Raw genomic sequence first — 26,787 nt, 5'->3', positions numbered from 1 at the left:
TAATATTAGCACTTTTTACAGTGTATTCTACGGCTTAACCCTTCCCCCCCCTCTGTTAGATCTTCATCCACTGTAGTACAGCGGTGTGCCATCCCTCCTCTGGCTCCTGTGAGCAAAGCTGCACTAGGAAAAGTGAGTGTTTGCCGTAAGTTGACTTCAGGAACCGAGAACTTATTTAAATGCCCCTCATGCTTCTACCACTTTTTACAGGAAGAGACGTGCACGTCAAGACCATCTCTAGTGGGCAAACTGTGGTTTCTAGTGGAGAAGTTAACCTGGTCAAGTGAAATTTGGTGTTTTAATAAAATTCATGAAACTCAACATGTTTCTCTTTGGTGTTCATTTCTGACTGGAGTTGGATGTTTCATGACTGACTGTTCTCAGTTTGACTTTCTAGGGCTGCACTACTAAGCCTTTTTCTTTTGTGCATTGGGATTCTTGACCTAAACAAGCCAAGTTTCTGCCTAAGCCATTTAAAGAAGCTATATGCAGCTTCCCCCCCCCCAAAATAAACGTAACAATACCCTTTTTATTTTACCATTTTATGACTAAAACATCTCCTGATGATCATACTGACACCTTGTCCGCTCACAGTGGGTGCACCTATAAGCCTGTATCCTATCTTTCCTATTTTCTGTCGGGTCGGACTCTTCCCGCGCTGTCTGCGGATGTGACGTCAAGCGCTTTCATGTTAAAACGTTTCAGATCACTCTGCCGCCACCGCTAGTCAGCAAGTAGCCTACACTCGCAAGCAGAACACTTTATCTCAAACAATGTTCTTACCTCTGTAAACAATGTTGACCTCCTTGCAGCAGATGACTAGTGAAGTGTGCACGTAAAAGCGCGCGTTGCGAGAGCAGTTCTGTTTTTTGGCCACAGGTGTCAGTCGCAAGTTTAAATTTCAGGAAACGCACGTAGCCTCTTTAACTTTACAATTTGCCAAGTTCTAGTTGTTAATTTGGGCCCCTGTTGATGTTCCACATATCAAATGAAGGTTTTAGCTACTGGCTGTTTGAGGCTTTACATAAGACTTTTTGTCTGGACAAGCATAACTGCATATATTGATGCCAAACCCCCTTTAAGGTCACTTGTTGGCTTTTTGTAATGCTTTTTTCTTTTTTTGTCACAAGTATAGAATCATATCTTGGGATAAAGGATGAGTACAGGGTGATAGTGGTTTTATTCCAGGCTAGTCTGAGTAATGTTTATTGAAAAGTAGACTTTATTTAAGCATTAATCCCTTAACTGTTGTATCGCAAGTTGTTCGACCAATTCTATATGTGGCGCTTGAGCAACCATGGCATCGGTGCATGTTTGTTGAAAATATTTGGCAAAGGGATGGATGATTACATGCTTTGAATCATCAATTTAAGCAGCTTTTGAGGTTCTTATCCAGAATGTGAGATGAAATTCTTGCTGGTATATCTTTGTTTACAGACTTTGTGGGCTGCGCTTATTTCTTTGCGCTGTCCATTTAGTTGTCGTAAGCGGGAAAACCTCTCTACGATTGCGTATGTTGATTATTTTCACAGCTTGAACATGATGGCTGCACAAATAGATTTTGAAATGTCATGCACAGTTTTTATTATATTTCTTCTGTGGTATTGTAATTTTAGGGATGGAAAAAAAATTATCATAATACAAACATAACTGAAATGCAGGATACTATTTGTGTCTTGCGGAACAAAACTCACAATTTCGGGACTGTCCCGCAGAATGCGGGAGAGGTGGTCATCCTATGTTGTCATCCGCCCACGAAAATATCAAAAGGAAAAACGTTTCTCTTTTTAGCACATCGTTGTTATTGAATCATACCCTGAATATACAGGCCTGTTGCCACGAGAACTCTATGATGTGTTTCGAAGAAAAAATCAATCCAGAATAGCTAAAACATCTAATATAATATTCAGCTACTGACGGGGAAAAAATAAGGCTGAATTCAGAATGGCAGAAATTGTACTGGCATACTATTCTAAAAAAAGCTCAATGTGGTTTTATGTATGTTCAAATGGGTGGAAAAAACAAGTAAAAATGGAATCACCTAGTTGCGTAAACTCCCACTCTGGGGTGCAAGTCTGGAGAATCATGACTATTAATGTAGAGGGAGGGATTATCATTAATTACCCAAAGTCTGTAGAGTACAAAAAGACCAAAGGGCTGCATCTCAGCAGTGTGACTAGCTGTTGAACAATGGCAGGAAGTTGGTCTGCTGTTCAGTCTCTGGCAATTTGTGTTTGGTTCTGTGCTTTCTGTCATGCTGTTCCAAAGTGGAGTGATCTGCCCCGGAATCCTCAAGCTCTGATGTTCCAGCAAACTAACCAGCAGTTTCAGAAGCCAGTTCAACAGCAAGCTAGTCAATGGTTTCCTCAAAAAGTTCAAAAGCCAGTTCAACAGCAAGCTAATCAATGGTTTCCTCAGAAAGTTCAAAAGCCAGTTCAACAGCAAGCTAGTCAACAGTTTCCTCAGCAGGTTCAACAGCAAGCTAGTCAACAGTTTTCTCAGCAGTTTCAACAGCAAGCTAGTCAACAGTTTCCTCAGCAGGTTCAACAGCAAGCTAGTCAACAGTTTCCTCAGCAGGTTCAACAGCAAGGTAGTCAACAGTTTCCTCAGCAGGTTCAACAGCAAGCAGGTCAACAGTTTCCTCAGTCAGTTCAACTGCAAGCAGGTCAACAGTTTCCTCAGTCAGTTCAACTGCAAGCAGGTCAACAGTTTCCTCAGTCAGTTCAACTGCAAGCAGGTCAAGAGTTTCCTCAGTCTGTTCAACAGCAAGCAGGTCAAGAGTTTTCTCAGTCAGTTCAACAGCAAGCTAGTCAACGGTTTCCTCAGCAGTTTCACCCTAAGTACCCAGTGGTGAAGGCAGAGCCCCTTGACAAATGTACTGTAGCTGATTATGAGCAGATCCAATGTGGACCACCTGGTATCAGTGGTGCTGAGTGTGCTGCTATCAACTGCTGCTTTAATGGACAGCAGTGTTACTATGGGAAGGCAGGTAAGAGTGTAGAGTCAATGTAGAGGCATTCATGTTACACCGGTCCTCTGCATTAACCTGCTCTTGTAACTCATTCCAGTGACTGTCCAGTGTATAAGAGATGGTCAGTTTGTGGTGGTGGTGGCTAGAGATGTTACGCTGCCTCGATTGAGCCTGGATTCAGTCCGTCTCCTGGGTGGAAATGATCCAGCTTGCAGTCCTGTGGGATCCACACCTTTCTTTGCTATATACCAGTTCCCAGTCACTGCATGTGGCACAAGCATGATGGTGAGTAGCTTCTTGTGGTTTTGTTCTGCATGGCTTAGAATGGATTACATGCCAACAATGTTACTATTTGCAGGAGGACAGTGGCTATGTGGTGTATGAAAACAGAATGACCTCCTCATATGAAGTGGGTGTCGGACCACTTGGTTCCATCACAAGGGACAGCCATTTTGAGTAAGTGACGTACGCTTTATCATAAATGTGAATCAATGACAAATGCTACAAGCTCACTGTTTGTCGCCCAGGCTTCTCTTCCAGTGTAGGTACTCTGGTACCTCTGTGGAAGCTCTGGTTGTGGAGGTCAACACCGTTCCTCCACCTCCACCAGTAGCTGCGCCTGGACCCCTCAGGGTGGAGCTTAGACTGGCAAATGGTCAATGTGTCACCAAAGGCTGTGCAGAAGGTAAGGGTTTGTCCCAAGCATGCCTAAATTCTTTCTAAAATTCCAGTTTCTAGTTAAACCCTGCATTCTTCCTCAGGGGACGAGGCGTACACGTCCTACTACAGTGACGCAGATTATCCAGTTACAAAAGTCCTGCGGGAGCCTGTGTATGTTGAGGTGCACATTTTGGAGAGGAACGACCCCAACATTGTCCTGATGCTGGGACGTTGCTGGGCGACATCAACCCCCAGTCCACTCAGTCTACCCCAATGGGATCTTCTGGTTGATGGGTGAGTAAGGCCCGTCTTTCTCCATCTAGTGTGCTGTAAGGCATTTCTGACTGCCTCTTTACCTTTCAGATGCCCTTACCAGGATGATCGTTACCTGACCACATTGGTTCCAGTGGCGGGATCATCTGGTCTTCAGTTCCCTACCCACTACAAGCGCTTTGTTGTGAAGATGTTCACATTTGTAGATCCAGCATCACTGGCTCCTCTGCAGGAAACCGTATGCTCTGCAGCCTTACTTCAACCCTTAATATTAGCGCTTTTTACAGTGTATTCTACGGCTTAACCCTTTCCCCCCCTCTGTTAGATCTTCATCCACTGTAGTACAGCGGTGTGCCATCCCTCCTCTGGCTCCTGTGAGCAAAGCTGCACTAGGAAAAGTGAGTGTTTGCCGTAAGTTGACTTCAGGAACCGAGAACTTATTTAAATGCCCCTCATGCTTCTACCACTTTTTACAGGAAGAGACGTGCACGTCAAGACCATCTCTAGTGGGCAAACTGTGGTTTCTAGTGGAGAAGTTAACCTGGTCAAGTGAAATTTGGTGTTTTAATAAAATTCATGAAACTCAACATGTTTCTCTTTGGTGTTCATTTCTGACTGGAGTTGGATGTTTCATGACTGACTGTTCTCAGTTTGACTTTCTAGGGCTGCACTACTAAGCCTTTTTCTTTTGTGCATTGGGATTCTTGACCTAAACAAGCCAAGTTTCTGCCTAAGCCATTTAAAGAAGCTATATGCAGCTTCCCCCCCCCCCCCCAAAATAAATGTAACAATACCCTTTTTATTTTACCATTTTATGACTAAAACATCTCCTGATGATCATACTGACACCTTGTCCGCTCACAGTGGGTGCACCTATAAGCCTGTATCCTATCTTTCCTATTTTCTGTCGGGTCGGACTCTTCCCGCGCTGTCTGCGGATGTGACGTCAAGCGCTTTCATGTTAAAACGTTTCAGATCACTCTGCCGCCACCGCTAGTCAGCAAGTAGCCTACACTCGCAAGCAGAACACTTTATCTCAAACAATGTTCTTACCTCTGTAAACAATGTTGACCTCCTTGCAGCAGATGACTAGTGAAGTGTGCACGTAAAAGCGCGCGTTGCGAGAGCAGTTCTGTTTTTTGGCCACAGGTGTCAGTCGCAAGTTTAAATTTCAGGAAACGCACGTAGCCTCTTTAACTTTACAATTTGCCAAGTTCTAGTTGTTAATTTGGGCCCCTGTTGATGTTCCACATATCAAATGAAGGTTTTAGCTACTGGCTGTTTGAGGCTTTACATAAGACTTTTTGTCTGGACAAGCATAACTGCATATATTGATGCCAAACCCCCTTTAAGGTCACTTGTTGGCTTTTTGTAATGCTTTTTTCTTTTTTTGTCACAAGTATAGAATCATATCTTGGGATAAAGGATGAGTACAGGGTGATAGTGGTTTTATTCCAGGCTAGTCTGAGTAATGTTTATTGAAAAGTAGACTTTATTTAAGCATTAATCCCTTAACTGTTGTATCGCAAGTTGTTCGACCATTTCTATAGGTGGCGCTTGAGCAACCATGGCATCGGTGCATGTTTGGTGAAAATATTTGGCAAAGGGATGGATGATTACATGCTTTGAATCATCAATTTAAGCAGCTTTTGAGGTTCTTATCCAGAATGTGAGATGAAATTCTTGCTGGTATATCTTTGTTTACAGACTTTGTGGGCTGCGCTTATTTCTTTGCGCTGTCCATTTAGTTGTCGTAAGCGGGAAAACCGCTCTACGATTGCGTATGTTGATTATTTTCACAGCTTGAACATGATGGCTGCACAAATAGATTTTGAAATGGCATGCACAGTTTTTATTATATTTCTTCTGTGGTATTGTAATTTTAGGGATGGAAAAAAAATTATCATAATACAAACATAACTGAAATGCAGGATACTATTTGTGTCTTGCGGAACAAAACTCAAATTTTCGGGACTGTCCCGCAGAATGCGGGAGAGGTGGTCATCCTATGTTGTCATCCGCCCACGAAAATATCAAAAGGAAAAACGTTTCTCTTTTTAGCACATCGTTGTTATTGAATCATACCCTGAATATACAGGCCTGTTGCCACGAGAACTCTATGATGTGTTTCGAAAGAAAAAATCAATCCAGAATAGCTAAAACATCTAATATAATATTCAGCTACTGACGGGGAAAAAATAAGGCTGAATTCAGAATGGCAGAAATTGTACTGGCATACTATTCTAAAAAAAGCTCAATGTGGTTTTATGTATGTTCAAATGGGTGGAAAAAACAAGTAAAAATGGAATCACCTAGTTGCGTAAACTCCCACTCTGGGGTGCAAGTCTGGAGAATCATGACTATTAATGTAGAGGGAGGGATTATCATTAATTACCCAAAGTCTGTAGAGTACAAAAAGACCAAAGGGCTGCATCTCAGCAGTGTGACTAGCTGTTGAACAATGGCAGGAAGTTGGTCTGCTGTTCAGTCTCTGGCAATTTGTGTTTGGTTCTGTGCTTTCTGTCATGCTGTTCCAAAGTGGAGTGATCTGCCCCGGAATCCTCAAGCTCTGATGTTCCAGCAAACTAACCAGCAGTTTCAGAAGCCAGTTCAACAGCAAGCTAGTCAATGGTTTCCTCAAAAAGTTCAAAAGCCAGTTCAACAGCAAGCTAATCAATGGTTTCCTCAGAAAGTTCAAAAGCCAGTTCAACAGCAAGCTAGTCAACAGTTTCCTCAGCAGGTTCAACAGCAAGCTAGTCAACAGTTTTCTCAGCAGTTTCAACAGCAAGCTAGTCAACAGTTTCCTCAGCAGGTTCAACAGCAAGCTAGTCAACAGTTTCCTCAGCAGGTTCAACAGCAAGGTAGTCAACAGTTTCCTCAGCAGGTTCAACAGCAAGCAGGTCAACAGTTTCCTCAGTCAGTTCAACTGCAAGCAGGTCAACAGTTTCCTCAGTCAGTTCAACTGCAAGCAGGTCAACAGTTTCCTCAGTCAGTTCAACTGCAAGCAGGTCAAGAGTTTCCTCAGTCTGTTCAACAGCAAGCAGGTCAAGAGTTTTCTCAGTCAGTTCAACAGCAAGCTAGTCAACGGTTTCCTCAGCAGTTTCACCCTAAGTACCCAGTGGTGAAGGCAGAGCCCCTTGACAAATGTACTGTAGCTGATTATGAGCAGATCCAATGTGGACCACCTGGTATCAGTGGTGCTGAGTGTGCTGCTATCAACTGCTGCTTTAATGGACAGCAGTGTTACTATGGGAAGGCAGGTAAGAGTGTAGAGTCAATGTAGAGGCATTCATGTTACACCGGTCCTCTGCATTAACCTGCTCTTGTAACTCATTCCAGTGACTGTCCAGTGTATAAGAGATGGTCAGTTTGTGGTGGTGGTGGCTAGAGATGTTACGCTGCCTCGATTGAGCCTGGATTCAGTCCGTCTCCTGGGTGGAAATGATCCAGCTTGCAGTCCTGTGGGATCCACACCTTTCTTTGCTATATACCAGTTCCCAGTCACTGCATGTGGCACAAGCATGATGGTGAGTAGCTTCTTGTGGTTTTGTTCTGCATGGCTTAGAATGGATTACATGCCAACAATGTTACTATTTGCAGGAGGACAGTGGCTATGTGGTGTATGAAAACAGAATGACCTCCTCATATGAAGTGGGTGTCGGACCACTTGGTTCCATCACAAGGGACAGCCATTTTGAGTAAGTGACGTACGCTTTATCATAAATGTGAATCAATGACAAATGCTACAAGCTCACTGTTTGTCGCCCAGGCTTCTCTTCCAGTGTAGGTACTCTGGTACCTCTGTGGAAGCTCTGGTTGTGGAGGTCAACACCGTTCCTCCACCTCCACCAGTAGCTGCGCCTGGACCCCTCAGGGTGGAGCTTAGACTGGCAAATGGTCAATGTGTCACCAAAGGCTGTGCAGAAGGTAAGGGTTTGTCCCAAGCATGCCTAAATTCTTTCTAAAATTCCAGTTTCTAGTTAAACCCTGCATTCTTCCTCAGGGGACGAGGCGTACACGTCCTACTACAGTGACGCAGATTATCCAGTTACAAAAGTCCTGCGGGAGCCTGTGTATGTTGAGGTGCACATTTTGGAGAGGAACGACCCCAACATTGTCCTGATGCTGGGACGTTGCTGGGCGACATCAACCCCCAGTCCACTCAGTCTACCCCAATGGGATCTTCTGGTTGATGGGTGAGTAAGGCCCGTCTTTATCCATCTAGTGTGCTGTAAGGCATTTCTGACTGCCTCTTTACCTTTCAGATGCCCTTACCAGGATGATCGTTACCTGACCACATTGGTTCCAGTGGCTGGATCATCTGGTCTTCAGTTCCCTACCCACTACAAGCGCTTTGTTGTGAAGATGTTCACATTTGTAGATCCAGCATCACTGGCTCCTCTGCAGGAAACCGTATGCTCTGCAGCCTTACCTCAACCCTTAATATTAGCGCTTTTTACAGTGTATTCTACGGCTTAACCCTTTCCCCCCCTCTGTTAGATCTTCATCCACTGTAGTACAGCGGTGTGCCATCCCTCCTCTGGCTCCTGTGAGCAAAGCTGCACTAGGAAAAGTGAGTGTTTGCCGTAAGTTGACTTCAGGAACCGAGAACTTATTTAAATGCCCCTCATGCTTCTACCACTTTTTACAGGAAGAGACGTGCACGTCAAGACCATCTCTAGTGGGCAAACTGTGGTTTCTAGTGGAGAAGTTAACCTGGTCAAGTGAAATTTGGTGTTTTAATAAAATTCATGAAACTCAACATGTTTCTCTTTGGTGTTCATTTCTGACTGGAGTTGGATGTTTCATGACTGACTGTTCTCAGTTTGACTTTCTAGGGCTGCACTACTAAGCCTTTTTCTTTTGTGCATTGGGATTCTTGACCTAAACAAGCCAAGTTTCTGCCTAAGCCATTTAAAGAAGCTATATGCAGCTCCCCCCCCCCCCCCCCCCAAAATAAACGTAACAATACCCTTTTTATTTTACCATTTTATGACTAAAACATCTCCTGATGATCATACTGACACCTTGTCTGCTCACAGTGGGTGCACCTATAAGCCTGTATCCTATCTTTCCTATTTTCTGTCGGGTCGGACTCTTCCCGTGCTGTCTGCGGATGTGACGTCAAGCGCTTTCATGTTAAAACGTTTCAGATCACTCTGCCGCCACCTCTAGTCAGCAAGTAGCCTACACTCGCAAGCAGAACACTTTATCTCAAACAATGTTCTTACCTCTGTAAACAATGTTGACCTCCTTGCAGCAGATGACTAGTGAAGTGTGCACGTAAAAGCGCGCGTTGCGAGAGCAGTTCTGTTTTTTGGCCACAGGTGTCAGTCGCAAGTTTAAATTTCAGGAAACGCACGTAGCCTCTTTAACTTTACAATTTGCCAAGTTCTAGTTGTTAATTTGGGCCCCTGTTGATGTTCCACATATCAAATGAAGGTTTTAGCTACTGGCTGTTTGAGGCTTTACATAAGACTTTTTGTCTGGACAAGCATAACTGCATATATTGATGCCAAACCCCCTTTAAGGTCACTTGTTGGCTTTTTGTAATGCTTTTTTCTTTTTTTGTCACAAGTATAGAATCATATCTTGGGATAAAGGATGAGTACAGGGTGATAGTGGTTTTATTCCAGGCTAGTCTGAGTAATGTTTATTGAAAAGTAGACTTTATTTAAGCATTAATCCCTTAACTGTTGTATCGCAAGTTGTTCGACCAATTCTATATGTGGCGCTTGAGCAACCATGGCATCGGTGCATGTTTGTTGAAAATATTTGGCAAAGGGATGGATGATTACATGCTTTGAATCATCAATTTAAGCAGCTTTTGAGGTTCTTATCCAGAATGTGAGATGAAATTCTTGCTGGTATATCTTTGTTTACAGACTTTGTGGGCTGCGCTTATTTCTTTGCGCTGTCCATTTAGTTGTCGTAAGCGGGAAAACCTCTCTACGATTGCGTATGTTGATTATTTTCACAGCTTGAACATGATGGCTGCACAAATAGATTTTGAAATGTCATGCACAGTTTTTATTATATTTCTTCTGTGGTATTGTAATTTTAGGGATGGAAAAAAAATTATCATAATACAAACATAACTGAAATGCAGGATACTATTTGTGTCTTGCGGAACAAAACTCACAATTTCGGGACTGTCCCGCAGAATGCGGGAGAGGTGGTCATCCTATGTTGTCATCCGCCCACGAAAATATCAAAAGGAAAAACGTTTCTCTTTTTAGCACATCGTTGTTATTGAATCATACCCTGAATATACAGGCCTGTTGCCACGAGAACTCTATGATGTGTTTCGAAGAAAAAATCAATCCAGAATAGCTAAAACATCTAATATAATATTCAGCTACTGACGGGGAAAAAATAAGGCTGAATTCAGAATGGCAGAAATTGTACTGGCATACTATTCTAAAAAAAGCTCAATGTGGTTTTATGTATGTTCAAATGGGTGGAAAAAACAAGTAAAAATGGAATCACCTAGTTGCGTAAACTCCCACTCTGGGGTGCAAGTCTGGAGAATCATGACTATTAATGTAGAGGGAGGGATTATCATTAATTACCCAAAGTCTGTAGAGTACAAAAAGACCAAAGGGCTGCATCTCAGCAGTGTGACTAGCTGTTGAACAATGGCAGGAAGTTGGTCTGCTGTTCAGTCTCTGGCAATTTGTGTTTGGTTCTGTGCTTTCTGTCATGCTGTTCCAAAGTGGAGTGATCTGCCCCGGAATCCTCAAGCTCTGATGTTCCAGCAAACTAACCAGCAGTTTCAGAAGCCAGTTCAACAGCAAGCTAGTCAATGGTTTCCTCAAAAAGTTCAAAAGCCAGTTCAACAGCAAGCTAATCAATGGTTTCCTCAGAAAGTTCAAAAGCCAGTTCAACAGCAAGCTAGTCAACAGTTTCCTCAGCAGGTTCAACAGCAAGCTAGTCAACAGTTTTCTCAGCAGTTTCAACAGCAAGCTAGTCAACAGTTTCCTCAGCAGTTTCAACAGCAAGCTAGTCAACAGTTTCCTCAGCAGGTTCAACAGCAAGGTAGTCAACAGTTTCCTCAGCAGGTTCAACAGCAAGCAGGTCAACAGTTTCCTCAGTCAGTTCAACTGCAAGCAGGTCAACAGTTTCCTCAGTCAGTTCAACTGCAAGCAGGTCAACAGTTTCCTCAGTCAGTTCAACTGCAAGCAGGTCAACAGTTTCCTCAGTCAGTTCAACTGCAAGCAGGTCAAGAGTTTCCTCAGTCTGTTCAACAGCAAGCAGGTCAAGAGTTTTCTCAGTCAGTTCAACAGCAAGCTAGTCAACGGTTTCCTCAGCAGTTTCACCCTAAGTACCCAGTGGTGAAGGCAGAGCCCCTTGACAAATGTACTGTAGCTGATTATGAGCAGATCCAATGTGGACCACCTGGTATCAGTGGTGCTGAGTGTGCTGCTATCAACTGCTGCTTTAATGGACAGCAGTGTTACTATGGGAAGGCAGGTAAGAGTGTAGAGTCAATGTAGAGGCATTCATGTTACACCGGTCCTCTGCATTAACCTGCTCTTGTAACTCATTCCAGTGACTGTCCAGTGTATAAGAGATGGTCAGTTTGTGGTGGTGGTGGCTAGAGATGTTACGCTGCCTCGATTGAGCCTGGATTCAGTCCGTCTCCTGGGTGGAAATGATCCAGCTTGCAGTCCTGTGGGATCCACACCTTTCTTTGCTATATACCAGTTCCCAGTCACTGCATGTGGCACAAGCATGATGGTGAGTAGCTTCTTGTGGTTTTGTTCTGCATGGCTTAGAATGGATTACATGCCAACAATGTTACTATTTGCAGGAGGACAGTGGCTATGTGGTGTATGAAAACAGAATGACCTCCTCATATGAAGTGGGTGTCGGACCACTTGGTTCCATCACAAGGGACAGCCATTTTGAGTAAGTGACGTACGCTTTATCATAAATGTGAATCAATGACAAATGCTACAAGCTCACTGTTTGTCGCCCAGGCTTCTCTTCCAGTGTAGGTACTCTGGTACCTCTGTGGAAGCTCTGGTTGTGGAGGTCAACACCGTTCCTCCACCTCCACCAGTAGCTGCGCCTGGACCCCTCAGGGTGGAGCTTAGACTGGCAAATGGTCAATGTGTCACCAAAGGCTGTGCAGAAGGTAAGGGTTTGTCCCAAGCATGCCTAAATTCTTTCTAAAATTCCAGTTTCTAGTTAAACCCTGCATTCTTCCTCAGGGGACGAGGCGTACACGTCCTACTACAGTGACGCAGATTATCCAGTTACAAAAGTCCTGCGGGAGCCTGTGTATGTTGAGGTGCACATTTTGGAGAGGAACGACCCCAACATTGTCCTGATGCTGGGACGTTGCTGGGCGACATCAACCCCCAGTCCACTCAGTCTACCCCAATGGGATCTTCTGGTTGATGGGTGAGTAAGGCCCGTCTTTATCCATCTAGTGTGCTGTAAGGCATTTCTGACTGCCTCTTTACCTTTCAGATGCCCTTACCAGGATGATCGTTACCTGACCACATTGGTTCCAGTGGCTGGATCATCTGGTCTTCAGTTCCCTACCCACTACAAGCGCTTTGTTGTGAAGATGTTCACATTTGTAGATCCAGCATCACTGGCTCCTCTGCAGGAAACCGTATGCTCTGCAGCCTTACCTCAACCCTTAATATTAGCGCTTTTTACAGTGTATTCTACGGCTTAACCCTTTCCCCCCCTCTGTTAGATCTTCATCCACTGTAGTACAGCGGTGTGCCATCCCTCCTCTGGCTCCTGTGAGCAAAGCTGCACTAGGAAAAGTGAGTGTTTGCCGTAAGTTGACTTCAGGAACCGAGAACTTATTTAAATGCCCCTCATGCTTCTACCACTTTTTACAGGAAGAGACGTGCACGTCAAGACCATCTCTAGTGGGCAAACTGTGGTTTCTAGTGGAGAAGTTAACCTGGTCAAGTGAAATTTGGTGTTTTAATAAAATTCATGAAACTCAACATGTTTCTCTTTGGTGTTCATTTCTGACTGGAGTTGGATGTTTCATGACTGACTGTTCTCAGTTTGACTTTCTAGGGCTGCACTACTAAGCCTTTTTCTTTTGTGCATTGGGATTCTTGACCTAAACAAGCCAAGTTTCTGCCTAAGCCATTTAAAGAAGCTATATGCAGCTCCCCCCCCCCCCCCCCCCAAAATAAACGTAACAATACCCTTTTTATTTTACCATTTTATGACTAAAACATCTCCTGATGATCATACTGACACCTTGTCTGCTCACAGTGGGTGCACCTATAAGCCTGTATCCTATCTTTCCTATTTTCTGTCGGGTCGGACTCTTCCCGCGCTGTCTGCGGATGTGACGTCAAGCGCTTTCATGTTAAAACGTTTCAGATCACTCTGCCGCCACCTCTAGTCAGCAAGTAGCCTACACTCGCAAGCAGAACACTTTATCTCAAACAATGTTCTTACCTCTGTAAACAATGTTGACCTCCTTGCAGCAGATGACTAGTGAAGTGTGCACGTAAAAGCGCGCGTTGCGAGAGCAGTTCTGTTTTTTGGCCACAGGTGTCAGTCGCAAGTTTAAATTTCAGGAAACGCACGTAGCCTCTTTAACTTTACAATTTGCCAAGTTCTAGTTGTTAATTTGGGCCCCTGTTGATGTTCCACATATCAAATGAAGGTTTTAGCTACTGGCTGTTTGAGGCTTTACATAAGACTTTTTGTCTGGACAAGCATAACTGCATATATTGATGCCAAACCCCCTTTAAGGTCACTTGTTGGCTTTTTGTAATGCTTTTTTCTTTTTTTGTCACAAGTATAGAATCATATCTTGGGATAAAGGATGAGTACAGGGTGATAGTGGTTTTATTCCAGGCTAGTCTGAGTAATGTTTATTGAAAAGTAGACTTTATTTAAGCATTAATCCCTTAACTGTTGTATCGCAAGTTGTTCGACCAATTCTATATGTGGCGCTTGAGCAACCATGGCATCGGTGCATGTTTGTTGAAAATATTTGGCAAAGGGATGGATGATTACATGCTTTGAATCATCAATTTAAGCAGCTTTTGAGGTTCTTATCCAGAATGTGAGATGAAATTCTTGCTGGTATATCTTTGTTTACAGACTTTGTGGGCTGCGCTTATTTCTTTGCGCTGTCCATTTAGTTGTCGTAAGCGGGAAAACCTCTCTACGATTGCGTATGTTGATTATTTTCACAGCTTGAACATGATGGCTGCACAAATAGATTTTGAAATGTCATGCACAGTTTTTATTATATTTCTTCTGTGGTATTGTAATTTTAGGGATGGAAAAAAAATTATCATAATACAAACATAACTGAAATGCAGGATACTATTTGTGTCTTGCGGAACAAAACTCACAATTTCGGGACTGTCCCGCAGAATGCGGGAGAGGTGGTCATCCTATGTTGTCATCCGCCCACGAAAATATCAAAAGGAAAAACGTTTCTCTTTTTAGCACATCGTTGTTATTGAATCATACCCTGAATATACAGGCCTGTTGCCACGAGAACTCTATGATGTGTTTCGAAGAAAAAATCAATCCAGAATAGCTAAAACATCTAATATAATATTCAGCTACTGACGGGGAAAAAATAAGGCTGAATTCAGAATGGCAGAAATTGTACTGGCATACTATTCTAAAAAAAGCTCAATGTGGTTTTATGTATGTTCAAATGGGTGGAAAAAACAAGTAAAAATGGAATCACCTAGTTGCGTAAACTCCCACTCTGGGGTGCAAGTCTGGAGAATCATGACTATTAATGTAGAGGGAGGGATTATCATTAATTACCCAAAGTCTGTAGAGTACAAAAAGACCAAAGGGCTGCATCTCAGCAGTGTGACTAGCTGTTGAACAATGGCAGGAAGTTGGTCTGCTGTTCAGTCTCTGGCAATTTGTGTTTGGTTCTGTGCTTTCTGTCATGCTGTTCCAAAGTGGAGTGATCTGCCCCGGAATCCTCAAGCTCTGATGTTCCAGCAAACTAACCAGCAGTTTCAGAAGCCAGTTCAACAGCAAGCTAGTCAATGGTTTCCTCAAAAAGTTCAAAAGCCAGTTCAACAGCAAGCTAATCAATGGTTTCCTCAGAAAGTTCAAAAGCCAGTTCAACAGCAAGCTAGTCAACAGTTTCCTCAGCAGGTTCAACAGCAAGCTAGTCAACAGTTTTCTCAGCAGTTTCAACAGCAAGCTAGTCAACAGTTTCCTCAGCAGTTTCAACAGCAAGCTAGTCAACAGTTTCCTCAGCAGGTTCAACAGCAAGGTAGTCAACAGTTTCCTCAGCAGGTTCAACAGCAAGCAGGTCAACAGTTTCCTCAGTCAGTTCAACTGCAAGCAGGTCAACAGTTTCCTCAGTCAGTTCAACTGCAAGCAGGTCAACAGTTTCCTCAGTCAGTTCAACTGCAAGCAGGTCAACAGTTTCCTCAGTCAGTTCAACTGCAAGCAGGTCAAGAGTTTCCTCAGTCTGTTCAACAGCAAGCAGGTCAAGAGTTTTCTCAGTCAGTTCAACAGCAAGCTAGTCAACGGTTTCCTCAGCAGTTTCACCCTAAGTACCCAGTGGTGAAGGCAGAGCCCCTTGACAAATGTACTGTAGCTGATTATGAGCAGATCCAATGTGGACCACCTGGTATCAGTGGTGCTGAGTGTGCTGCTATCAACTGCTGCTTTAATGGACAGCAGTGTTACTATGGGAAGGCAGGTAAGAGTGTAGAGTCAATGTAGAGGCATTCATGTTACACCGGTCCTCTGCATTAACCTGCTCTTGTAACTCATTCCAGTGACTGTCCAGTGTATAAGAGATGGTCAGTTTGTGGTGGTGGTGGCTAGAGATGTTACGCTGCCTCGATTGAGCCTGGATTCAGTCCGTCTCCTGGGTGGAAATGATCCAGCTTGCAGTCCTGTGGGATCCACACCTTTCTTTGCTATATACCAGTTCCCAGTCACTGCATGTGGCACAAGCATGATGGTGAGTAGCTTCTTGTGGTTTTGTTCTGCATGGCTTAGAATGGATTACATGCCAACAATGTTACTATTTGCAGGAGGACAGTGGCTATGTGGTGTATGAAAACAGAATGACCTCCTCATATGAAGTGGGTGTCGGACCACTTGGTTCCATCACAAGGGACAGCCATTTTGAGTAAGTGACGTACGCTTTATCATAAATGTGAATCAATGACAAATGCTACAAGCTCACTGTTTGTCGCCCAGGCTTCTCTTCCAGTGTAGGTACTCTGGTACCTCTGTGGAAGCTCTGGTTGTGGAGGTCAACACCGTTCCTCCACCTCCACCAGTAGCTGCGCCTGGACCCCTCAGGGTGGAGCTTAGACTGGCAAATGGTCAATGTGTCACCAAAGGCTGTGCAGAAGGTAAGGGTTTGTCCCAAGCATGCCTAAATTCTTTCTAAAATTCCAGTTTCTAGTTAAACCCTGCATTCTTCCTCAGGGGACGAGGCGTACACGTCCTACTACAGTGACGCAGATTATCCAGTTACAAAAGTCCTGCGGGAGCCTGTGTATGTTGAGGTGCACATTTTGGAGAGGAACGACCCCAACATTGTCCTGATGCTGGGACGTTGCTGGGCGACATCAACCCCCAGTCCACTCAGTCTACCCCAATGGGATCTTCTGGTTGATGGGTGAGTAAGGCCCGTCTTTATCCATTTAGTGTGCTGTAAGGCATTTCTGACTGCCTCTTTACCTTTCAGATGCCCTTACCAGGATGATCGTTACCTGACCACATTGGTTCCAGTGGCGGGATCATCTGGTCTTCAGTTCCCTACCCACTACAAGCGCTTTGTTGTGAAGATGTTCACATTTGTAGATCCAGCATCACTGGCTCCTCTGCAGGAAACCGTATGCTCTGCAGCCTTACCTCAACCCTTAATATTAGCGCTTTTTACAGTGTATTCTACGGCTTAACCCTTCCCCCCCCTCTGTTAGATCTTCATCCACTGTAGTACAGCGGTGTGCCATCCCTCCTCTGGCTCCTGTGAGCAAAGCTGCACTAGGAAAAGTGAGTGTTTGCCGTAAGTTGACTTCAGGAACCGAGAACTTATTTAAATGCCCCTCATGCTTCTACCACTTTTTACAGGAAGAGACGTGCACGTCAAGACCATCTCTAGTGGGCAAACTGTGGTTTCTAGTGGAGAAGTTAACCTGGTCAAGTGAAATTTGGTGTTTTAATAAAATTCATGAAACTCAACATGTTTCTCTTTGGTGTTCATTTCTGACTGGAGTTGGATGTTTCATGACTGACTGTTCTCAGTTTGACTTTCTAGGGCTGCACTACTAAGCCTTTTTCTTTTGTGCATTGGGATTCTTGACCTAAACAAGCCAAGTTTCTGCCTAAGCCATTTAAAGAAGCTATATGCAGCTTCCCCCCCCCCCAAAATAAACGTAACAATACCCTTTTTATTTTACCATTTTATGACTAAAACATCTCCTGATGATCATACTGACACCTTGTCCGCTCACAGTGGGTGCACCTATAAGCCTGTATCCTATCTTTCCTATTTTCTGTCGGGTCGTACTCTTCCCGCGCTGTCTGCGGATGTGACGTCAAGCGCTTTCATGTTAAAACGTTTCAGATCACTCTGCCGCCACCGCTAGTCAGCAAGTAGCCTACACTCGCAAGCAGAACACTTTATCTCAAACAATGTTCTTACCTCTGTAAACAATGTTGACCTCCTTGCAGCAGATGACTAGTGAAGTGTGCACGTAAAAGCGCGCGTTGCGAGAGCAGTTCTGTTTTTTGGCCACAGGTGTCAGTCGCAAGTTTAAATTTCAGGAAACGCACGTAGCCTCTTTAACTTTACAATTTGCCAAGTTCTAGTTGTTAATTTGGGCCCCTGTTGATGTTCCACATATCAAATGAAGGTTTTAGCTACTGGCTGTTTGAGGCTTTACATAAGACTTTTTGTCTGGACAAGCATAACTGCATATATTGATGCCAAACCCCCTTTAAGGTCACTTGTTGGCTTTTTGTAATGCTTTTTTCTTTTTTTGTCACAAGTATAGAATCATATCTTGGGATAAAGGATGAGTACAGGGTGATAGTGGTTTTATTCCAGGCTAGTCTGAGTAATGTTTATTGAAAAGTAGACTTTATTTAAGCATTAATCCCTTAACTGTTGTATCGCAAGTTGTTCGACCATTTCTATAGGTGGCGCTTGAGCAACCATGGCATTGGTGCATGTTTGGTGAAAATATTTGGCAAAGGGATGGATGATTACATGCTTTGAATCATCAATTTAAGCAGCTTTTGAGGTTCTTATCCAGAATGTGAGATGAAATTCTTGCTGGTATATCTTTGTTTACAGACTTTGTGGGCTGCGCTTATTTCTTTGCGCTGTCCATTTAGTTGTCGTAAGCGGGAAAACCGCTCTACGATTGCGTATGTTGATTATTTTCACAGCTTGAACATGATGGCTGCACAAATAGATTTTGAAATGGCATGCACAGTTTTTATTATATTTCTTCTGTGGTATTGTAATTTTAGGGATGGAAAAAAAATTATCATAATACAAACATAACTGAAATGCAGGATACTATTTGTGTCTTGCGGAACAAAACTCAAATTTTCGGGACTGTCCCGCAGAATGCGGGAGAGGTGGTCATCCTATGTTGTCATCCGCCCACGAAAATATCAAAAGGAAAAACGTTTCTCTTTTTAGCACATCGTTGTTATTGAATCATACCCTGAATATACAGGCCTGTTGCCACGAGAACTCTATGATGTGTTTCGAAAGAAAAAATCAATCCAGAATAGCTAAAACATCTAATATAATATTCAGCTACTGACGGGGAAAAAATAAGGCTGAATTCAGAATGGCAGAAATTGTACTGGCATACTATTCTAAAAAAAGCTCAATGTGGTTTTATGTATGTTCAAATGGGTGGAAAAAACAAGTAAAAATGGAATCACCTAGTTGCGTAAACTCCCACTCTGGGGTGCAAGTCTGGAGAATCATGACTATTAATGTAGAGGGAGGGATTATCATTAATTACCCAAAGTCTGTAGAGTACAAAAAGACCAAAGGGCTGCATCTCAGCAGTGTGACTAGCTGTTGAACAATGGCAGGAAGTTGGTCTGCTGTTCAGTCTCTGGCAATTTGTGTTTGGTTCTGTGCTTTCTGTCATGCTGTTCCAAAGTGGAGTGATCTGCCCCGGAATCCTCAAGCTCTGATGTTCCAGCAAACTAACCAGCAGTTTCAGAAGCCAGTTCAACAGCAAGCTAGTCAATGGTTTCCTCAAAAAGTTCAAAAGCCAGTTCAACAGCAAGCTAATCAATGGTTTCCTCAGAAAGTTCAAAAGCCAGTTCAACAGCAAGCTAGTCAACAGTTTCCTCAGCAGGTTCAACAGCAAGCTAGTCAACAGTTTTCTCAGCAGTTTCAACAGCAAGCTAGTCAACAGTTTCCTCAGCAGGTTCAACAGCAAGCTAGTCAACAGTTTCCTCAGCAGGTTCAACAGCAAGGTAGTCAACAGTTTCCTCAGCAGGTTCAACAGCAAGCAGGTCAACAGTTTCCTCAGTCAGTTCAACTGCAAGCAGGTCAACAGTTTCCTCAGTCAGTTCAACTGCAAGCAGGTCAACAGTTTCCTCAGTCAGTTCAACTGCAAGCAGGTCAACAGTTTCCTCAGTCAGTTCAACTGCAAGCAGGTCAAGAGTTTCCTCAGTCTGTTCAACAGCAAGCAGGTCAAGAGTTTTCTCAGTCAGTTCAACAGCAAGCTAGTCAACGGTTTCCTCAGCAGTTTCACCCTAAGTACCCAGTGGTGAAGGCAGAGCCCCTTGACAAATGTACTGTAGCTGATTATGAGCAGATCCAATGTGGACCACCTGGTATCAGTGGTGCTGAGTGTGCTGCTATCAACTGCTGCTTTAATGGACAGCAGTGTTACTATGGGAAGGCAGGTAAGAGTGTAGAGTCAATGTAGAGGCATTCATGTTACACCGGTCCTCTGCATTAACCTGCTCTTGTAACTCATTCCAGTGACTGTCCAGTGTATAAGAGATGGTCAGTTTGTGGTGGTGGTGGCTAGAGATGTTACGCTGCCTCGATTGAGCCTGGATTCAGTCCGTCTCCTGGGTGGAAATGATCCAGCTTGCAGTCCTGTGGGATCCACACCTTTCTTTGCTATATACCAGTTCCCAGTCACTGCATGTGGCACAAGCATGATGGTGAGTAGCTTCTTGTGGTTTTGTTCTGCATGGCTTAGAATGGATTACATGCCAACAATGTTACTATTTGCAGGAGGACAGTGGCTATGTGGTGTATGAAAACAGAATGACCTCCTCATATGAAGTGGGTGTCGGACCACTTGGTTCCATCACAAGGGACAGCCATTTTGAGTAAGTGACGTACGCTTTATCATAAATGTGAATCAATGACAAATGCTACAAGCTCACTGTTTGTCGCCCAGGCTTCTCTTCCAGTGTAGGTACTCTGGTACCTCTGTGGAAGCTCTGGTTGTGGAGGTCAACACTGTTCCTCCACCTCCACCAGTAGCTGCGCCTGGACCCCTCAGGGTGGAGCTTAGACTGGCAAATGGTCAATGTGTCACCAAAGGCTGTGCAGAAGGTAAGGGTTTGTCCCAAGCATGCCTAAATTCTTTCTAAAATTCCAGTTTCTAGTTAAACCCTGCATTCTTCCTCAGGGGACGAGGCGTACACGTCCTACTACAGTGACGCAGATTATCCAGTTACAAAAGTCCTGCGGGAGCCTGTGTATGTTGAGGTGCACATTTTGGAGAGGAACGACCCCAACATTGTCCTGATGCTGGGACGTTGCTGGGCGACATCAACCCCCAGTCCACTCAGTCTACCCCAATGGGATCTTCTGGTTGATGGGTGAGTAAGGCCCGTCTTTATCCATCTAGTGTGCTGTAAGGCATTTCTGACTGCCTCTTTACCTTTCAGATGCCCTTACCAGGATGATCGTTACCTGACCACATTGGTTCCAGTGGCGGGATCATCTGGTCTTCAGTTCCCTACCCACTACAAGCGCTTTGTTGTGAAGATGTTCACATTTGTAGATCCAGCATCACTGGCTCCTCTGCAGGAAACCGTATGCTCTGCAGCCTTACCTCAACCCTTAATATTAGCGCTTTTTACAGTGTATTCTACGGCTTAACCCTTTCCCCCCCTCTGTTAGATCTTCATCCACTGTAGTACAGCGGTGTGCCATCCCTCCTCTGGCTCCTGTGAGCAAAGCTGCACTAGGAAAAGTGAGTGTTTGCCGTAAGTTGACTTCAGGAACCGAGAACTTATTTAAATGCCCCTCATGCTTCTACCACTTTTTACAGGAAGAGACGTGCACGTCAAGACCATCTCTAGTGGGCAAACTGTGGTTTCTAGTGGAGAAGTTAACCTGGTCAAGTGAAATTTGGTGTTTTAATAAAATTCATGAAACTCAACATGTTTCTCTTTGGTGTTCATTTCTGACTGGAGTTGGATGTTTCATGACTGACTGTTCTCAGTTTGACTTTCTAGGGCTGCACTACTAAGCCTTTTTCTTTTGTGCATTGGGATTCTTTACCTAAACAAGCCAAGTTTCTGCCTAAGCCATTTAAAGAAGCTATATGCAGCTTCCCCCCCCCCCCAAAATAAACGTAACAATACCCTGTTTATTTTACCATTTTATGACTAAAACATCTCCTGATGATCATACTGACACCTTGTCCGCTCACAGTGGGTGCACCTATAAGCCTGTATCCTATCTTTCCTATTTTCTGTCGGGTCGGACTCTTCCCGCGCTGTCTGCGGATGTGACGTCAAGCGCTTTCATGTTAAAACGTTTCAGATCACTCTGCCGCCACCTCTAGTCAGCAAGTAGCCTACACTCGCAAGCAGAACACTTTATCTCAAACAATGTTCTTACCTCTGTAAACAATGTTGACCTCCTTGCAGCAGATGACTAGTGAAGTGTGCACGTAAAAGCGCGCGTTGCGAGAGCAGTTCTGTTTTTTGGCCACAGGTGTCAGTCGCAAGTTTAAATTTCAGGAAACGCACGTAGCCTCTTTAACTTTACAATTTGCCAAGTTCTAGTTGTTAATTTGGGCCCCTGTTGATGTTCCACATATCAAATGAAGGTTTTAGCTACTGGCTGTTTGAGGCTTTACATAAGACTTTTTGTCTGGACAAGCATAACTGCATATATTGATGCCAAACCCCCTTTAAGGTCACTTGTTGGCTTTTTGTAATGCTTTTTTCTTTTTTTGTCACAAGTATAGAATCATATCTTGGGATAAAGGATGAGTACAGGGTGATAGTGGTTTTATTCCAGGCTAGTCTGAGTAATGTTTATTGAAAAGTAGACTTTATTTAAGCATTAATCCCTTAACTGTTGTATCGCAAGTTGTTCGACCAATTCTATATGTGGCGCTTGAGCAACCATGGCATCGGTGCATGTTTGTTGAAAATATTTGGCAAAGGGATGGATGATTACATGCTTTGAATCATCAATTTAAGCAGCTTTTGAGGTTCTTATCCAGAATGTGAGATGAAATTCTTGCTGGTATATCTTTGTTTACAGACTTTGTGGGCTGCGCTTATTTCTTTGCGCTGTCCATTTAGTTGTCGTAAGCGGAAAACCTCTCTACGATTGCGTATGTTGATTATTTTCACAGCTTGAACATGATGGCTGCACAAATAGATTTTGAAATGGCATGCACAGTTTTTATTATATTTCTTCTGTGGTATTGTAATTTTAGGGATGGAAAAAAAATTATCATAATACAAACATAACTGAAATGCAGGATACTATTTGTGTCTTGCGGAACAAAACTCACAATTTCGGGACTGTCCCGCAGAATGCGGGAGAGGTGGTCATCCTATGTTGTCATCCGCCCACGAAAATATCAAAAGGAAAAACGTTTCTCTTTTTAGCACATCGTTGTTATTGAATCATACCCTGAATATACAGGCCTGTTGCCACGAGAACTCTATGATGTGTTTCGAAAGAAAAAATCAATCCAGAATAGCTAAAACATCTAATATAATATTCAGCTACTGACGGGGAAAAAATAAGGCTGAATTCAGAATGGCAGAAATTGTACTGGCATACTATTCTAAAAAAAGCTCCATGTGGTTTTATGTATGTTCAAATGGGTGGAAAAAACAAGTAAAAATGGAATCACCTAGTTGCGTAAACTCCCACTCTGGGGTGCAAGTCTGGAGAATAATGACTATTAATGTAGAGGGAGGGATTATCATTAATTACCCAAAGTCTGTAGAGTACAAAAAGACCAAAGGGCTGCATCTCAGCAGTGTGACTAGCTGTTGAACAATGGCAGGAAGTTGGTCTGCTGGTCAGTCTCTGGCAATTTGTGTTTGGTTCTGTGCTTTCTGTCATGCTGTTCCAAAGTGGAGTGATCTGCCCCGGAATCCTCAAGCTCTGATGTTCCAGCAAACTAACCAGCAGTTTCAGAAGCCAGTTCAACAGCAAGCTATTCAATGGTTTCCTCAAAAAGTTCAAAAGCCAGTTCAACAGCAAGCTAATCAATGGTTTCCTCAGAAAGTTCAAAAGCCAGTTCAACAGCAAGCTAGTCAACAGTTTCCTCAGCAGGTTCAACAGCAAGCTAGTCAACAGTTTTCTCAGCAGTTTCAACAGCAAGCTAGTCAACAGTTTCCTCAGCAGTTTCAACAGCAAGCTAGTCAACAGTTTCCTCAGCAGGTTCAACAGCAAGCTAGTCAACAGTTTCCTCAGCAGGTTCAACAGCAAGCAGGTCAACAGTTTCCTCAGTCAGTTCAACTGCAAGCAGGTCAACAGTTTCCTCAGTCAGTTCAACTGCAAGCAGGTCAACAGTTTCCTCAGTCAGTTCAACTGCAAGCAGGTCAAGAGTTTCCTCAGTCTGTTCAACAGCAAGCAGGTCAAGAGTTTTCTCAGTCAGTTCAACAGCAAGCTAGTCAACGGTTTCCTCAGCAGTTTCACCCTAAGTACCCAGTGGTGAAGGCAGAGCCCCTTGACAAATGTACTGTAGCTGATTATGAGCAGATCCAATGTGGACCACCTGGTATCAGTGGTGCTGAGTGTGCTGCTATCAACTGCTGCTTTAATGGACAGCAGTGTTACTATGGGAAGGCAGGTAAGAGTGTAGAGTCAATGTAGAGGCATTCATGTTACACCGGTCCTCTGCATTAACCTGCTCTTGTAACTCATTCCAGTGACTGTCCAGTGTATAAGAGATGGTCAGTTTGTGGTGGTGGTGGCTAGAGATGTTACGCTGCCTCGATTGAGCCTGGATTCAGTCCGTCTCCTGGGTGGAAATGATCCAGCTTGCAGTCCTGTGGGATCCACACCTTTCTTTGCTATATACCAGTTCCCAGTCACTGCATGTGGCACAAGCATGATGGTGAGTAGCTTCTTGTGGTTTTGTTCTGCATGGCTTAGAATGGATTACATGCCAACAATGTTACTATTTGCAGGAGGACAGTGGCTATGTGGTGTATGAAAACAGAATGACCTCCTCATATGAAGTGGGTGTCGGACCACTTGGTTCCATCACAAGGGACAGCCATTTTGAGTAAGTGACGTACGCTTTATCATAAATGTGAATCAATGACAAATGCTACAAGCTCACTGTTTGTCGCCCAGGCTTCTCTTCCAGTGTAGGTACTCTGGTACCTCTGTGGAAGCTCTGGTTGTGGAGGTCAACACCGTTCCTCCACCTCCACCAGTAGCTGCGCCTGGACCCCTCAGGGTGGAGCTTAGACTGGCAAATGGTCAATGTGTCACCAAAGGCTGTGCAGAAGGTAAGGGTTTGTCCCAAGCATGCCTAAATTCTTTCTAAAATTCCAGTTTCTAGTTAAACCCTGCATTCTTCCTCAGGGGACGAGGCGTACACGTCCTACTACAGTGACGCAGATTATCCAGTTACAAAAGTCCTGCGGGAGCCTGTGTATGTTGAGGTGCACATTTTGGAGAGGAACGACCCCAACATTGTCCTGATGCTGGGACGTTGCTGGGCGACATCAACCCCCAGTCCACTCAGTCTACCCCAATGGGATCTTCTGGTTGATGGGTGAGTAAGGCCCGTCTTTCTCCATCTAGTGTGCTGTAAGGCATTTCTGACTGCCTCTTTACCTTTCAGATGCCCTTACCAGGATGATCGTTACCTGACCACATTGGTTCCAGTGGCGGGATCATCTGGTCTTCAGTTCCCTACCCACTACAAGCGCTTTGTTGTGAAGATGTTCACATTTGTAGATCCAGCATCACTGGCTCCTCTGCAGGAAACCGTATGCTCTGCAGCCTTACTTCAACCCTTAATATTAGCGCTTTTTACAGTGTATTCTACGGCTTAACCCTTTCCCCCCCTCTGTTAGATCTTCATCCACTGTAGTACAGCGGTGTGCCATCCCTCCTCTGGCTCCTGTGAGCAAAGCTGCACTAGGAAAAGTGAGTGTTTGCCGTAAGTTGACTTCAGGAACCGAGAACTTATTTAAATGCCCCTCATGCTTCTACCACTTTTTACAGGAAGAGACGTGCACGTCAAGACCATCTCTAGTGGGCAAACTGTGGTTTCTAGTGGAGAAGTTAACCTGGTCAAGTGAAATTTGGTGTTTTAATAAAATTCATGAAACTCAACATGTTTCTCTTTGGTGTTCATTTCTGACTGGAGTTGGATGTTTCATGACTGACTGTTCTCAGTTTGACTTTCTAGGGCTGCACTACTAAGCCTTTTTCTTTTGTGCATTGGGATTCTTGACCTAAACAAGCCAAGTTTCTGCCTAAGCCATTTAAAGAAGCTATATGCAGCTTCCCCCCCCCCCCCCCCCCAAAATAAACGTAACAATACCCTTTTTATTTTACCATTTTATGACTAAAACATCTCCTGATGATCATACTGACACCTTGTCCGCTCACAGTGGGTGCACCTATAAGCCTGTATCCTATCTTTCCTATTTTCTGTCGGGTCGGACTCTTCCCGCGCTGTCTGCGGATGTGACGTCAAGCGCTTTCATGTTAAAACGTTTCAGATCACTCTGCCGCCACCGCTAGTCAGCAAGTAGCCTACACTCGCAAGCAGAACACTTTATCTCAAACAATGTTCTTACCTCTGTAAACAATGTTGACCTCCTTGCAGCAGATGACTAGTGAAGTGTGCACGTAAAAGCGCGCGTTGCGAGAGCAGTTCTGTTTTTTGGCCACAGGTGTCAGTCGCAAGTTTAAATTTCAGGAAACGCACGTAGCCTCTTTAACTTTACAATTTGCCAAGTTCTAGTTGTTAATTTGGGCCCCTGTTGATGTTCCACATATCAAATGAAGGTTTTAGCTACTGGCTGTTTGAGGCTTTACATAAGACTTTTTGTCTGGACAAGCATAACTGCATATATTGATGCCAAACCCCCTTTAAGGTCACTTGTTGGCTTTTTGTAATGCTTTTTTCTTTTTTTGTCACAAGTATAGAATCATATCTTGGGATAAAGGATGAGTACAGGGTGATAGTGGTTTTATTCCAGGCTAGTCTGAGTAATGTTTATTGAAAAGTAGACTTTATTTAAGCATTAATCCCTTAACTGTTGTATCGCAAGTTGTTCGACCATTTCTATAGGTGGCGCTTGAGCAACCATGGCATCGGTGCATGTTTGGTGAAAATATTTGGCAAAGGGATGGATGATTACATGCTTTGAATCATCAATTTAAGCAGCTTTTGAGGTTCTTATCCAGAATGTGAGATGAAATTCTTGCTGGTATATCTTTGTTTACAGACTTTGTGGGCTGCGCTTATTTCTTTGCGCTGTCCATTTAGTTGTCGTAAGCGGGAAAACCGCTCTACGATTGCGTATGTTGATTATTTTCACAGCTTGAACATGATGGCTGCACAAATAGATTTTGAAATGGCATGCACAGTTTTTATTATATTTCTTCTGTGGTATTGTAATTTTAGGGATGGAAAAAA

The 26,787-nt window shown here is 43.8% G+C and overlaps 3 protein-coding genes across 5 annotated transcripts in view; 2 read left to right on the top strand and 1 right to left on the bottom strand.

Annotated features, from left to right (window-relative positions):
- Positions 1–26,787, bottom strand: part of LOC148976950 (uncharacterized) — a 175,853-nt gene that overhangs the window by 114,512 nt on the left and 34,554 nt on the right. The gene's annotated exons all lie outside the window — the stretch shown is intronic.
- Positions 18,949–21,266, top strand: LOC148976957 (zona pellucida sperm-binding protein 4-like). The gene is made up of 8 exons (XM_089118150.1): positions 18,949–19,798; positions 19,878–20,065; positions 20,139–20,236; positions 20,308–20,465; positions 20,542–20,734; positions 20,804–20,951; positions 21,039–21,111; positions 21,190–21,266. Exons 1-8 carry the CDS (start codon positions 18,964–18,966, stop codon positions 21,264–21,266), a joined length of 1,770 nt encoding a protein of 589 aa, XP_088974276.1. The 5' UTR covers positions 18,949–18,963.
- On the top strand, positions 23,172–25,438 carry LOC148976956 (zona pellucida sperm-binding protein 4-like). The gene is made up of 8 exons (XM_089118149.1): positions 23,172–23,970; positions 24,050–24,237; positions 24,311–24,408; positions 24,480–24,637; positions 24,714–24,906; positions 24,976–25,123; positions 25,211–25,283; positions 25,362–25,438. The coding sequence occupies exons 1-8, from the start codon at positions 23,172–23,174 to the stop codon at positions 25,436–25,438; spliced, it is 1,734 nt and encodes a 577-aa protein (XP_088974275.1).

Source organism: Pimephales promelas, chromosome 12 (assembly GCF_988280905.1).
Source record: "Pimephales promelas chromosome 12, fPimPro1.hap1.1, whole genome shotgun sequence".
In the NCBI taxonomy this organism is placed as follows: Eukaryota; Metazoa; Chordata; class Actinopteri; order Cypriniformes; family Leuciscidae; genus Pimephales; species Pimephales promelas.
The sequence above is the reverse complement of the archived record's forward strand: the minus strand, read 5'-3'. Positions and strand labels throughout refer to the sequence as shown.